The sequence below is a fragment of the Diadema setosum genome, chromosome 4 (assembly GCF_964275005.1).
Source record: "Diadema setosum chromosome 4, eeDiaSeto1, whole genome shotgun sequence".
NCBI lineage: Eukaryota > Metazoa > Echinodermata > Echinoidea > Diadematoida > Diadematidae > Diadema > Diadema setosum.
Window position 1 is genome coordinate 38,621,598 of NC_092688.1, and position 15,850 is coordinate 38,637,447.

The 15,850-nt window shown below is 40.4% G+C and overlaps 1 protein-coding gene across 1 annotated transcript; it reads right to left on the reverse strand.

The window, feature by feature from the left end:
- Positions 1–2,270: 2,270 nt before the first annotated feature.
- On the reverse strand, positions 2,271–15,410 carry LOC140227850 (N-lysine methyltransferase setd6-like). Its single transcript, XM_072308243.1, has 9 exons — positions 15,261–15,410; positions 11,966–12,116; positions 10,794–10,941; positions 7,905–8,033; positions 5,786–6,053; positions 4,736–4,834; positions 3,735–3,914; positions 2,958–3,048; positions 2,271–2,485 (listed from the first exon to the last, which is right to left on the reverse strand). Exons 1-9 carry the CDS (start codon positions 15,408–15,410, stop codon positions 2,271–2,273), a joined length of 1,431 nt encoding a protein of 476 aa, XP_072164344.1.
- Between the last annotated feature and the right edge of the window lie 440 nt (positions 15,411–15,850).

Sequence of the window (15,850 nt, forward strand, 5' to 3'; positions counted from 1 at the left end):
GACTTTTCACAAATTTTCCAAATTCCCTGACTTTTCCCTGACTTTCCATGACCACAAATTTTTCCAGGATTTTCCATGACTGTGGGAACCCTGTGTAGAGCAGCAGAGTGATCATGTCAGAGAGGATCACAATCACAGTACACAGCCACATACACCCTCTGCCTTAGCATCACCTAGCCAACCTCCAACCATCGAAGAAAATTCTGTGCACAGAGACAATCTCCAATGAACCACAAAGGCAGTACCCAAAAAGGAAAAGAAAACCACCTAATTTCTTGTATTGAAAGCTTTGCATCATTTCATTTCTCTTTCTGCATTTCAGATGGAGGGACGAGGCTCAGGCAGATACAGGCAAAGACGAGATCCCTATGTCTGCAGGCGCTGTGGGAAGTCTTACAGTGAAGGGAGGGGCCTAGACTACCACTTAAGAAGGGAGCACGGCATCCATAAAGGCCGGGAATTTGCCTGTCAAAAGTGTGACTACCATGGGAGCAAACCGCACAACCTGACAAGGCACGTCAGACACACACACACACACACAGGAAAGCATCACCCTCCCACACAAAGCCAGATGAAAACCAGCGAGCAGTCCAGGTGATCGTGGAGAAGATACTACCGCCGCCTTAGCCAGTCCAGCCCCAGTCCAGCAACTCCTGCGAAGACCACCATGTGGAGATTGAACCCCTTGCCCCACATACCACTGACAGTGTCCCTGCCCCCAGCCCTATCATGCCTCTTCCTTCGCTGCCGGCACACAAGGTTTTGGCTACAGTGGTTGAAACGAAAAGCACCAAATACTACGCTGAGGGAGTGCTCATTCGGAAGAGCAAATTTACAGAGACATACCCGGCAGTCGTGCCAACTAAGTGGAATCAGAGAGTAAATTGTGACTACGGCATGTCAAAGCAGAGTTCTTAAGCATAATCTTCCCATTCTGGTGCTATTATTTCACCATAATGTGCTATAAGTTTGATGCAACATGATCACCAACATCAACAAAAGTTTGTGTTATTTTTTTTTATCAAATATTCCAGAGATAATTTGAACATTCAACAAATAGAATAATATCAGAGCTCTGAAAGGTCCATTTGCCAAAATGATAACCTTTTACAAAAAATTTTGGGCTTTACATTCATAAAATATAATGTTTGTTGTGTACAGTTTCCTGCCAAAAAGGAGGACAAGAAAAAGGAAACTTTGATTTAATTCTATGTTTTACATGATTTGATGGTGATATGGCATCAAACTTATAGAAGTGAACAATCGAGTTGTATTTCATTTTGTATGTCATGATATCCGTTGTACTTAAATGCTGACAACAGACAAAAAGGGAAAGACACCTGAGTCAGTGCAAATACTCAAAGCATTTAAGGAAACGAAGGAAATCTCTCATCATTTGCAGTCTAGTTTTGTGACGTCCTTGCCAGTCGACAAAGAAACCACTCCAGCAGACATTATGATCGCCGAATAAAGCACAGTATTAAAGGGTTATTCATCTCAAACATGCTGTGTACAGCTGCCTGATAGCCCATCACATCTCCTTAACTGTTCCACATCATGTTTGTGTCTGCAGCAGCACTTCTGCTGCAAAACACGTCATCCTGAGGATTGACAGCATCTCTCATGAAGTCCATATCTCCATGGTTACTGTTTCTCTCATTGATTCTCCTTTATTTCAAAATGTTTTTCTGTTTTGATTTTCTTCTTCTATAAAGAGCATTACTAAATGTTTTTTTCAAGCGCTGCTGGACATTACCTTTGCATGATCATAAAATGAAAGGTTTGAGGATGAAGTTCAACTCCAAGGAGTCCTGCAACACCAACACTTCATTGGTTTCTCCTCGTGTTGTTGCTGCTGCTGTTGTTTGTATTTCTGTCTCTCCTGGTCCCTCCATGCTCTGAGAGTCTATGGACATGTTAGGCAAAAGTATGACAGATGTACTCTGTCCAGATGTTATCTATCTCCATGGCAACGAGTAAGGCTCGACCCCCAACATCCAATGGATGCACTGATGGTGGGTGCAGACAGATCTAGTTTGAGGTGATCATTGCATCTGCATATGCACTGTACTACATCATACAAGAACAGCCGTTAAACAGTAATTTCACGTTAGAAATGTGGGAAATGGAGGTAACACTTAATTTAAACACAGCTTTCAAAGTTTGAATCTGTTCTCGCAAGTCTCTCATCCAGATAAAACAACAGCACGTACTGGGTTATCACGAACAGAGCGAGGGCGCTATTCTATGCCCCCCATGCACCAGAAACGTCATGTGTGTAGCTGGCGCAATCTTTCTAGCAGCTCTCTCTGTCCAGTCCTGACGTACAGCGAATACCGTGATCGGGAGCTCAGCTTCGAGAGCCGTTCAGGATCCGACAGCGTCCCTTGGTCCTCCTGGGCGGTTATGGCAAAACCCTCCAGACATCTGCTGGCTACCACTGACAAAATTTCTCTCCAGGGCTCTGGCAGCTTTGGGAGATTTTCTGGATGAGACAGACAAAAAGATGTACAGTCAAACCTTCTGTTAAAACTGATCACTTTGCACATCTCATACCTGGCTCTTTTAATAGAATGCTGTATCCCAGGTCCACAGCCAGGCAATGATGACAATTTATTATTGCGTAACATATAAAATCAAACATGAGATAAATTTGCACCGTTGGAATATATTATAAAACTCTCAATATATAAAAAGTACATGTATGTTTGTGGTTTAATAGAACATTCTTATACAGAGACAGAGTGTAAAGGGAATTTACTTAACACCATACATCAATTCGTTTTTTGTGCCACATAAAGGAAATGCAAGTATGATACAATATAAACTACGCATGATGAAACACAACACAAATAATAGTGCAAGTGTGAACAGCACCACATAAGCATGCTAAAACGAAGGATGAATATATTAGTGTCAGTGGGAATGGAGACAAGAGACAAAGGATTAGGGCTAACCATTTTCGAGGGACTCGTCTGTCCCATCGTCACTGCACCATTCATCGTCCTCAAGGTACTTGACAAATTTCTCGTTCTCCATTGTCAGAACCTAGGGGGAGAGAAGGGGGGGGGGGAGGGTAGAAGAAAACAAATATGGGAAACAAGAAACAAAATTCTCACTCTCTCTGATGAAAAACTCACAACGGTAACTCAGGAAGGACATTCAATTCAATTCATAAAGCTGATACAAGAATCATTTACTCTCATAATGCTAATGCAGTAATTTCCTGTTTTTTTCCCCGTGCCATTGGTACGATGTCTTACACAGCAAAGACTGCACCACTATTATCACTTCACAAAATGCAACAGTACAATTCTCCCTGAAATGAACCAATAGATTCTTTGACAGGATGGTTTTCACAGATATAATGAGAGAAGTCTTGCTGCTGCTTTATCACTCTAAGTATGCGACACGCATAGAGCGGAAAAACAGTAAAATCACAGAAATTCTTCAGTTCTGTTACCAATACTAAATTCAAGAAGAGTATTTTGTAGGATGCAAAGTAGGTTTACAAGAGCATATCTGCAAAATCCTAAACTCATTTTCAGGCATTCCAAACTACCATAATTCTCTTTTCTCTCTCTCTCTCTCTTTCTCATACTAGGCAGGGGAGTGCCTGCCTAGTATTGTTACAGTTTTCTTGTGATTAAAACTTGATTTAACACAGCAAAACAGACATAACACAAGGTTTTCTTATACGTATGAAGCATGTAACACATTGCTTTGAAGCCAACCTTGAGGGCGGTATACAGTTCCTCATCCGTCAGAATCCCACTCACGCCCACAATGAAGGATCCGTCCGGCCTGAGGATATCCCCCTCAGTGAGGTAGGTCCACTTCTCCTCCAGTGTCTCCTTGTCGTCCGGATGAAGACGGCGGACTTCCTCATACAGGAACCGACAGGGAATGTCTACCTGGGCTCATCGCAGGGAGAACACAGACGGGAAATTTATCGACAGACTTACTTATTGTCGGACAGACTTCCACAGTTCATTCTCTCTATGGCATAACTGCAAAATCTTACAAGGCTGCAGCGACATATAATTTCTGCAACAACGTGTTGACATTGCTATGCTGATGCATATAGGGCAAGCTCTGTTTGATGGCTGAAAAAAAGTAATATTTCATTTTTTAATGCCTATCATCCCTCTTGGGACTAAGGGTGAGTTCAAGTGCTCTCCAAAAGCGAACCAAACCATACTGGACCTGCGCAAGAGGAGCGCTCAAACACTCTTAAATGTACCACACTGAACTGTACCAAGCCATCTGGATAGCATATTCAGAATTCAGCACAGGTAATCTCTAGTCTCATATCATAAATTTTGGACTGTGCTGTAGTTTTGAATTTCTCTCTTTTCTTTTTTTTTTTTAAACTTTACAAGTACTATATTGTATTTCAAATCAACAAACTTGTCGAAGAAGCAAGCAATTACACTTGAGTTTGTGACTAAATGGAAACAAGACATGTACATAACAACTATACAACAGAAATAAATGCAAATTAGAGAGAGATCCTATCCATACATTTTTGGTAGAGTATTGTGGCTTCAATAATTTCTCCTTTTCTTGTATTTTTTATAATCTTAAGTTTTGACAAGAACTAACCACTGACCTATATCCACCCCTCCCCAAAAAGACACACCTCTGCTTGAAATGTGATAGTATAAATAATGTTAACTGATAAGAGCAGATTCCTAAAACTCTTTCTAAAAAAAAGACTACTGGTAATACTCACAGTATCATAGCAATTTTCTGCATGTTCCTCAGCAAAACCATACATGTGCAAAAGCTCCCAGTTTGCAAGATCTCCATAGGTGTTGAACACTTCCTCACCCTAATTCATAGAAAGAAAGAAAGAAAGAAAGGAAAAGATAAGAGCAGTAATAGTTAAGATTTTCTATAAACATTTACATTTGTTGTTCTTTTTTTTAATCTTCAGAGCATGCCTTGCAGTATCCTCATCACTTCATATTTGCTCTTTTACTTTGATTACAGCGTGCCAAATCAATCATATTATGGAACTTGATTTTCGTTCATTCCACTGGGTGAAACATAAATACTGCTTTGGACATTTACACTAATATTATTGACAACCCATTACTATTTTGCATGTAAGAATGCACTGAAAACATTCAACAGATATGGAAGGATCACGTGACATTGGCAATGTCAATGCTTGATGGTGCGGAAGTGATAGTGCAGCTACCTGCTGTCAAAAGGTTCAAATAGAGCAATAAACATTACGGAACAGGTCAAGAAAACTGTGCAATCTCAATGGTCAAGAGCTGTGCATTGACTTTTACAGGACACACGTTTGATGTCAATTACGATCACAATGATGATAGATGCTGAAAACATGCTATCATTTGCTTATAGCATGAGTTTTTGCACATTGCAAGAGATGGTTAGCCATGCATCCAGTAATAACTAAATGTACAGCTTCCACTGCATCCACTACAAAAATTTGCCCATTGTCATTAATAAATAGCAGACACATGTTTAAAAAATATGGATTTTTGGCAAATCTTTTTCCATTGTTCTATAAGACAAATGATATGCATGTGTTTTCATACATCGGCAAGAATAATGTGCATTTCATATCAAAGCAAGGTAACGTAACCAGTTTAAATACACTCAGCTGCGCAGCATAGGTTAAACAATTTCATAGTTACGTTATGCACACAATTCCTACTGATGCACTAAGACCTGTGCACCATCTGTATAAAGGTAACACCCGCTATGACGAAGTCCTTAATAGCTGAGCAGTGGTTATGCACTGACTGACCTTTTTGATATCACTCACAGCCACCATGGTCAGGCTCTCCTTCCCAAAGTTCAGGTGAGCATTGTTCTTTGCGATGTGGTTGAGGGCGTCTGCAAGGGGAACCATCATCGGGTCGCGGGAGGATCCCCTCCCTGCCTTGTCATCATCATCATCATTGCCGGCGTCGTCATCGTCATCCTCGTCATCATCATTACCGGGATCTGTGAAGCTGTAAGCCATCACAAATGCTACAATCTTCTTGTACAGTTCGAGGGTGTGGACTTCAGTACTGTAATGATAAAAAAGGGCATGATCAATGATAGTGGCTATTACTGTTTAGTATAGTTATTTATGACTTGATAAAAACTGTTTGACTACACATCATAAACAAAATAATTGCAACTCTCTTTTGGCGCTAGAGTAATCCTCACCTGTAGAATTTACAAAAACACCTCGCATTTTCAAAGTTAAAAGCACTACTATGTCCATCCCTTTACAAGAATTTCTGAGTATTACAACAAGAAATAGTGTATACATAATAAAGGTCCATACATGGTCCACAGCAACATATTATATGACGAAACAAAACTTAATGACATGTTCTGCAAATTTATTCGGTGGATGGAAATGTGTTATACTCCTCTGAAGAACCAACTACTATTCATAAATATGGTACAAAACTACTAAAAACTTTATTTACCAAGTACACAGACATCATATCTCATTCGCCTCTTCAATGTGATAAATAACACCAAATTTGATGAATCCTCAATTCTGATTGGTTGAAATTTGGAGCATAAACTAGCCTTCAGTCCCATAGTGCTCAATCTGCCCCATAGTACTACACTGTCCTCTTCTGGATCGTAGCAGTACTTACGTACAGTGTATGTACACAAACTGTAAATACTTGGGTTCTATAGAGCTGACACTCGTCCAACACAATCGCGATGCAAATGTCCGTGGCAGCGCACATGTGTGAATTTGCTAGCATGATCAGGGTGACCGAGTAAAATTTCATATCATTCGAAAACAAATACAGACTGGTTTAATTGTGACAATGTAGATTTTATTGCTTTCTGGATCTCCCTTGGGGCGATATCTGTGTACCATTACAATGCTCCATAGTGAATCTATACTCACACAATGCATTATCACAGAATCATGATATACAAGCCAGGGTCCCATTTTAACCAATGCAGAGTAGGTTCACTCCGTGGTGAAGGGTGATGAAGGTCTAGTTAGAGCAGATAGAATTCTTGTATGCATACCGCTCCTGTTTTGTTGCTAATTTGCTTCCTTTTTTGTTTTGTCAAAATTATGCCATTCTGACAGCGGTGGTAAGGACATTACACTAATTCCAGTCCATCACATCTCAACATAGAGCATGCAGCTAAAACATGTTCATTGTATATTTTAACCCTATTCTAACTGGGCTATTTGAGACCAAGTTTTTACTGGGGGGGGGGGGGGGGGGTCAATTTGACCCCCCCTTCAGATCTCGGCCAACGATCACGCGATTGTCGCGAAATTTTGCCTGAAGATAGAGCTGGATATGTCAACTACAAGATTACATGGTCATACAATAGAAAAATATTGCCTTTCTATTTTCAATAAATTAATTATGCAAATTTGTGCATGAAATCATACTTTCACCTATAACTCCTTTAAAAAGACTGAAGTATTGCTAAATTTTTGTGTCAAAATTCAAATTGACCCCCCCCCCCTTCGATGTTTCACATTAGAATAGGGTCTTGTAATAGGGTTAAAGCCAGAAAAACAGGTGGCATGAAACTTTTGCGAATTGGAGCTGACAGTCTTTTTTTGTGGCATGAAGCTTTCGCGAATTGCCATAAGCATTCCATGCAATATGTGGACAAGAACTCTTGCAAATCTCTGCTCCTCACAAAATTTGCAAAGGTTTCATGCACGCAAATTTTCTGGTTTTCTAGTAGTCATCATGGCCGGTGCAACCAGGGGGCTGTTGATTAAACCCACAAGTGGCACCAGAAATATGAACTGGGCCCCCCCACATTTAAAAACCCAGCGCCGCCAATGGTCATTCCATGTCCACCTGGCATCCTATTCAACAGAAGCCACATAAATGAAAATGGCTGTCCATCAAAATCCATGTACACTGTACCTGAATATGTCTGGGTTCTTCTCGATGAATGGCAGGGCCACTTCTTCGTACTCCCGTGTCATCTTGTGGATGTCTCCAACTACGACCTCTGGCACCCCCGTTCCCTGCAGCTCCTGTTCCAGGAACGAACTGCACATCAAGAAGAAGAAGAACAAGAATGCATCCAAATTGCGAAGTATAAAACAGAATAATGTTTTCCCTAAATAGTCTACCTTGACTATCAAAAAGTCAACCTTGCACGAGTTGAAAAACCTACTCAGTCAAAGAAAGCATCTACCCCAATGTATTCAAACATGGGGTCTAGGGCAATTACCCCCTGTGCAATTACCCCAGACCCTTCCCCTGACCCTAACCCTAATTCTGAACCTAATCCTAACCCAAACTCTAACTTTAAACCTAACCCTAACTTTAATGTTTACTGTAACTTTATCACTAACCAGTATTTAGCCGGGGGTAATTGTCCTCGGGAGTAATTGCCCTGATACACTAAACATGTGTTAATTCTAGTGTGTAAGTACAAATTCACGGCAGTCAAAGGACTTCTTCCACTCCCTTTAGATTTGACTTAGGCAAGGTTGACTGTATTTTTAACCCTATTCTAACTGGGGGGGGGGGGTCAAATTGACCCCCCCTCGACGTTTCGCGCCACGATTCCGCAACGCGCAAAAATTTTGCCACATCATTTCATGACTTTTTTCATTGAAGTCTCCCGCATATTTTGAGACCAAATTTGCGACGTCCGGGTACACCGTTCTGAAGTTATGCAATGTTTTGCATATGCATGTCAACCCGAAAACCGCTCAAATTCATGATTTCGTGTGCAAATCCAATGCAAACTGTTTTTTTTTTTTTGTTTAATTGATATAAATTAGATTATGTCAACTTTTAACCATTGAAATTAATCAATTCTAGTGTAGATAAGCCTGAAAAAGTGCCTGCAACAAATTTTGGCAAAAAAACAATAGAAAACAAAAGATCGAAAAAACAATAAAATACATAAGAAATTAACAAAACAATAAAAAACAAAAGAAAATGATTTTGATTGCACTATTTTTTTACAAGAAAATTGTTTGATGTGTCTTGAGGAACTCTGACACAAAAATATAATAATCCTTCAGTCTTTTTGATGGAGTTATAGGTGAAAATATGATTTCATGCGTTAATTTGCATTTTCATTAATTTATTTTAAAAATATGAAATCAACATTTTTCTATTGTATGACCATGTAATCTTGTAGTTGACATCCGGCTCTATGTTCAGGCAAAATTTTGCTGCGATCGCGCGATCGGCGGCCGAAATCTGAAGGGGGGTCAAATTGACCCCCCCAGTAAAAACTTGGTCTCAAACAGCCCAGTTAGAATAGGGTTAAAGGGATGGTACAGTATTGGTGGAGATGAGAATTGGGCTTTTAACTTTTTGCGAGATACCAAGAAAACACTTATGAAATAGTACAGAGCATACCATTTTAAGAGGAATTCAAAGTTTATTTGATGAAAATCAGATTTGGAATGACTGAAACATCCAAAAACAAAGTCAAACAAAGCGATCGTAATAAAGTGTGGGTCCCACACTTATCAAAATTACTCTGTTTTGGATATCTCAGCCATTTCAAAACCAATTTTCATCAAATAAACATTGAATTCCTCATGGAATCACATGCTCTTTCATACTTCATAAGAGGTTTCTCATTATCTCACCAAAAAATGTTCGAAACCTGAAATTAGGTCTCAACCAAAACTATACGATCCCTTTAAACCTACTGGGGCTCCTGGCCCCATGGCCTCACACTACCATACTCTCAGAGTAAACATTTCACCTGCTTCTTTAAATTATCTTTCTATTAGATTACCTTTAGCATAAATTAGTTGTTTCTACATGAGGCAAGCCATCAGGAATGCTTGAGTAAGCTATGTAGTTGGAATGGATTGCCCATTTTTCAAAGGGAAATCTGAGAACCAGTCTATAATATGTGGTTTTCAGACTATATTCATATCATCATTAGATAGCAGCAGACGTATCAATCTCTGCATCTGCACTTCCAAGGAAAAGAGCATGGCTGCACTTTACAATACTGTATGTGTCATTACATAGTAGCCATTATATAAAAAATGAAACATATCTGTTGTTAGCCTCACAACCATATGGGTGATGGAAACTTTGAAAGGTGCAGCCTTCCTTTAAACTAACAGATGTGTATTTGTTTGTATCGTTGTCATTTTCCATCTGAAATTAGAAAAGATGGTTGAATAGCCCATATTCAATTGCACTAGCTGGTCTTCTATGGGGTCATAATGGCAGGGGGGGGGGGGCAACTTTACTAGGTTATGCATCCTGCTCTTTGGGATGAATGAATGAAGTGGGATCTTTTACGTATATGAGTTGTAACGCTCTCGAACATGGGACCTCCATTTAATGCCCCATCTGAGTGACAGAGTGTTTTGCCTCTACTGGAACAGACAGTATGATAACATTCAACATTGTTCAGAAGACTCACCTGGATTCTGAATACACACGCCAGAAACGGCTTTGAAATGGCTGAGATATCAAAAAACAAAGTAAAACAAAGTGATCGTAACAAAAGATGGGTCCTACATTCTATTAGGATCGCTTTGTTTTGGATCTCAGCCATTTCAAAACCCATTTTCATCACTTTGAATTCCTCTCAGAATTGTTCATGTACCGGTATGTTCTTTCATATTTCATAAGAGATTTCTCATTATCTCAAAATGTTATACAAAAAAAAAAAAAAAAATTTGAAACCTGAAGCCCCATCTCATCCAAAACTATACCAACCCTTTAAAATACCCTCCTGAATCTTCTTCTCTTCTCCAATGTCTCCTCCTCTTAGAAAAAACATAACTAAAACATATCATTTTAAATGGGGCCTACCTGTCCCAAAACATTGGCGGGTCCAGCTCGTTGTAATCTGGGAAAAGGTCAAGATAAGGCCGCCACTTTGATTGGGCGTTACCATACTCGTACATCACAGTCAAGATAAGGGGGACCCATCCACTTGCGCTTATGAGTTCTGAGGCACCTGAAAGAAAGCATGAAAAATCAACCTGAAGTTAACAAAGACTACGATTTCTCTGCATTCACTACATGAGATGTCAGATGATCACAAGCATTCAAACACTGTACTGTATTACCTCTGCATTCTCTGTTGCTGCTGCTTTCTAATGCAAACAGCACAGGATTTGCGGAGCTTTTGGATGTGACTGTTGCATTGTGCTAAATATGAATTATCCCTGACTTTCATCATCAGTGGAAGAAGTTTGCAAAGTTCTGAGTATCTCTTTCATAGCATTACCAAAGTACCCTTTGTCTATTTATTCCAAAATAATATCACTACTGCATGATTGTAGTATATGGCGTATATCAACAGGCTACTGTAAAAGCTGAAATTTTTGTGCGAGTTACTGTATCTTTCGCACTCAGCAGGGTAAGATGAATTTGGCATGTTTTTAATTCCACAGAATTAAAACATAAAACAGTATAGACAAATGACAAGCAACAAATCTGCATAAATTATTCATGCTAATTTCGAGGTGTGCGAAATGTGTCAAAAATTTCCGCTTTTCCAGTAATGGATTCTGAAACAGCAAGAAAACAGTATAACCTTAGTTTGATATTAAAATAGCAATACTACTACTTTAACTTTACTGGCAATGAAGAATCAGTGATAATATTTAAACTTACAAAGATATTGCAACACCGTGAGTAATGAGACATGATATTTCTGAAGAATAAAATTAATTTTCAAAGAAACATTACCATTTTTCACTGCTACAAAGTATGATGACTCAGCTATTGTAAGGACAGTGATACATACATGTACCGATGTAGCAAAGTACAGATCTTAATTCAAACTAATGGGGAACCACCATGATAGAAAACACTATAAAGCAAGCTGCCCATAATTGGACCAAAACGCCATACAAAATTAAACCGTCGGCTACAAGTAGATACCTAGATGTTTTTGCACTCGGTGGAATTTGGCACGGGGAGGTCAAACCTTGGTGCAGGTTTTTTTACATTTAAGTACAACGTAGGTGGCCTACCCTCTTTTAGACGAGAAGATAAGAGACTGGAGCACGTCTCTGGATGAAGAAGGGCTGCTCTTGGCACCATGAAGAGAACCTCTCCCTTGGAAATGTCTTCCACAGCCACCATGCCACACTGGGCACAGGAACCATGCCTGTCGACAGTCACCTGCAAAAATGATCAATAGGTGGCCAATGGCCAAATGCAGACTTTGTATTCAGTGATAAAACAAAACAAAACAAAACAAAACTTCAATGCATTACTAACTATGGATAAGCATGTACAATTGTAAATAATTATATCATCAATGACAATTCAATTCCATGGATTAAATGTGTATTTCTCATTACTTTGATTTACATGTATGTGTATGTATTTAATGTGTATGGTAACTCTACTACATATTGACCACCTTTTTGAAACCGACCACTAGTTTTTGGCGCACAGAACACTTAGTACGCACTGCACACTCGCGGAGAGCACATAAAAATGTATTGGTTTTGACTGTTGATGAGGATGCGTGGGGAAAACGAAAATTCATTGTTCATTAATGGTTTAAATCAAGGACAAAATTTTGAATGAATATTTTAACCGAATCGTAATGTTGTGTCAATGCATTTTCTAAAAAGCTTCGTACAACACGGTGTTCAATACAACTCGGTTTGTGTGCATTGTCAATACAAAAACAGCGGTCGATCTAAAAAGGGAGCGGTAAAGCGGGGAGCTGAAAAGAGGGCACTCAAGTTTGACGGCAATATTTTTGAAATGAAACTTCGAATTGAAAAGGGAACAACAGCATTTGATAGTGCTGGATTTTCTCAATCACGTAGGTCAAGTTTTTACATGAATTTCAGTGTTGAATATTCTTATCAGGCATATAAAAATTAGGCGGTCGATGAGTAGTAGGACCAACCCTACAGTCCACAGTACCTGGTATGCATGTTACATGGAGTCCAACAAATAGAATGCAACTTGATTTGTAGCCTACATTCCATTATCTTGAACTGAAATTGTTCTGAAATCTTATTAATTAAAATTAAATATTTTAATTTGAAGAAAGAGAAGGAAAAGAGAGAAAAATCCCCTTGTACAAGCAAGAGGTTGTTTACAGCTAACGGGTTAATACTTGCAATCCAAAGTGTTATCATACAAAGTCCTCAGGACTGGCCATTTTCTTTCGTTATATCGAAATTTCATAATAACTAGGGTCCTATTGATGAACCGGACAAATAAACTGTAAAACAATAGAAAAACATAGAGTGGATAATGACTGTTGCAGCCTGAATTTTTACTTCGTTGTAACCAGAATTATTTTATAACTATGTTTGTTATGAAGCCTGCACTGTATTCTCATAAAAATCTGCAAATGCTTCATACAGTAAACTTTTCTTGAGGTATACAAATGTCGTAGATCTAGAGGTCTAGACCAATTTCCTTCTTTAGACTAGGCCTACTAGTCTAACCATCTCTGATTGACTATCCGTAATTCATCTAATTTCTAGATCTTGAGGTCTAGATTCTATACAAAAAACAATAACTGCAAACTGGTCGTCGGACCATGTTACGCTATTGTTATCATGGCTGCCGGTAGCCCGACGAGACGCTGTTAGTACGCTGTGTGAATACAGCGTCTGACAGTCGAGGCATGCAGCTTCAAAGTGGGGAACCTCAACACAACTACAAAACTTATGAAAATTTATAAGTTTCTTCTAAAAACAGTATCGTACATGTACGTTACTCACATAGATGCAGTGTGAGAAGGAAGGGTCAGAGGGATGATGGTGGGGGAATCTTAGCAGCGGGGGATGATTGGGAGGTGCGGGTGGATGAGGGAAACCGTACAGTGCCAGAGGAGGTGGTAGTAACTGCCCTTCGGCCGGACATGGTGCTGGTGGCTAGGTCTGTGCACAGGTTAGCAATGGTGGAGCTGACTGTGTCATGGGAGACAAGGATGGATGAGGCAAGGGAAAGAAAGCTGGATAGGTATGCTGAGTTGAGGGAGGAGTGTGAGAAAAGGGGGTGGAGAGCGGAGGTGCATACTGTGGAGGTGGGGTGCAGTGGATATGCTGGTCGATCGGTAAGGAGGTGGGTCAGAGGGATGGGAATAGGTGGTAGGGACGGGGAAAGGTGGATCAGGAGAATTTGTGGGGCAGCGGAGACAGGATCTGCATGGATAGTAGGGAAGGCTGGGGGGGGGGGTGGTGGGAATAGGGGGGTGTAGAGAGAGTGTTTCGGGAGTGAGGAGAGGTGATTGATGCCAAGCTTTTTCTTTTCTGTCTTGTTCTGTGATGTTTTGTTTTGTTTTGTTTTGTTTTTTCTTTGAAATGCCATGGGGGTGCTGTCAAGGGGATCCCAACGCAGCATCGGCCAGCCAGGGGGAGGTGTACAGCACTTAAATGGCCGAAACACTGGTGATCCCTGGTGTGCTGCTGACGACCCATGGCATTTGCGGAGTTAACATCTTTCCGTTTATTATCCAGAAGCATTGTTCACCACACCGGGTCCACAGAGAGCCCTCGCGATAAGTCCGCGGAACAAAAAAAAAATGACAATTTCTGGCGCAATTCCTGACCGCCAGGGTTCATCGTTGCAGTATGGCGTACTGCCCAAATGGCAAAGTCGTCTGCTGCGGACAGATCTTACAGCGTATGCGTGCGTGCGCTGCTTGAGTGTAGCACACAGCACGGTCGATCTATAGCGCGACCTTTTCAAAGGGCATTCACATCACATACTAGTAATAAGTATTCAAATTGGCCTGGCGTGAAAGATGATGTAGGCCTACCGCTTGGACATGCTGGATATAATCATCAATTTCGGTAAGTTGCTGTACATACGTACCATGTACAGCGACTGGGCTGTGTATGTATAGTTAGGCCTGGCGTGAAAGATTGTGTACCGTGTGGACATGCTGGATATGATGATCAATTTCGGTAAGTTTCATTGCGTACATTTGAATACTGATAGCATCAGATGTAGAGTAAATATTGAAGAGTATACTCGATGAGTTTGAGGTGACAAAAATGATGTTAAGTATCAAAATTCACAGCTATCGTGATACGATTACGTCGCTCTCCTAGTGGTTGGTGGTCGCGCTCGTACAGCCCTGTCGCGACGTACCATGTACAGCGACTGGGCTGTGTATAATTAGGTCGGGCTTAACCGCAGCAGCGACCCCATACGGACAAATACGTACCGTAACTGTGTTACAGCGCCCCGCGACGGGGTTAGGTCGGGCTATGCAGCAGCTGTAGCATGTAGCTAGCCACTGGTAAAAAAAAAAGGGGGGGGGTTAAATAAGAACGTTTTCCATACCTTAGGGTTAACATCAATTCCCTGCTCTCTACACCAATCCAAGAATCGAGCACAGTCTGAATACAGCACTTTGGACGGCTTAGAGTTTTGATCACAAGTGGTGTTTTCTTCTCGATCGTCACGTTGTCTTTTTGTCATGGGCGCCGCCATATTGATATAGCGTCTTCTATCGGCTCTACGGAGTTATGTGGGTAGTGCCCACAGTAGTGCCCCCGGCCGGCCGCGCAGACTATCTTCCGCGGCATTGGGAAAAACCTTTAGCAACAACAGCAGCAATATAAAACAATGACCAAAATAATCTCATTAAAAGTCCACAACACCCCCCCCCCCCCCCAAAAAAAAAAAAGAACAAAATGGTCTTAAAACGATAATAGGGCAATTAACAAACAACACCGGTTGCAGAGCAATTGAAATTAAAGGGGATGGCTAGTAACTGATCAGTGGGAATCAGTGGAAATTCTGGAGGATGATTGTTCCAATCCTTGTGGGATTCATTTAAGAGTACATTATATATCTATTGTTGTGTGAAAATTATTTGCTTCAGAATGGTCTCATATTCAAGTAATGTGCAGTTTAATGTTTCCAGGTTA

Bases quoted from the DNA above. Each gene is read 5' to 3' on its own strand.
- LOC140227850 (XM_072308243.1), bottom strand. From the start codon at position 15,410: ATGGCGGCGCCCATGACAAAAAGACAACGTGACGATCGAGAAGAAAAC. The intron at 6,054-7,904 runs GTACAGTGTACA...TTATCATTACAG, and splicing joins AAGAACCCAGACATATTCAG to TACTGAAGTCCACACCCTCG. The intron at 3,049-3,734 runs GTTGGCTTCAAA...CTCTCCCCCTAG, and splicing joins AACTGTATACCGCCCTCAAG to GTTCTGACAATGGAGAACGA.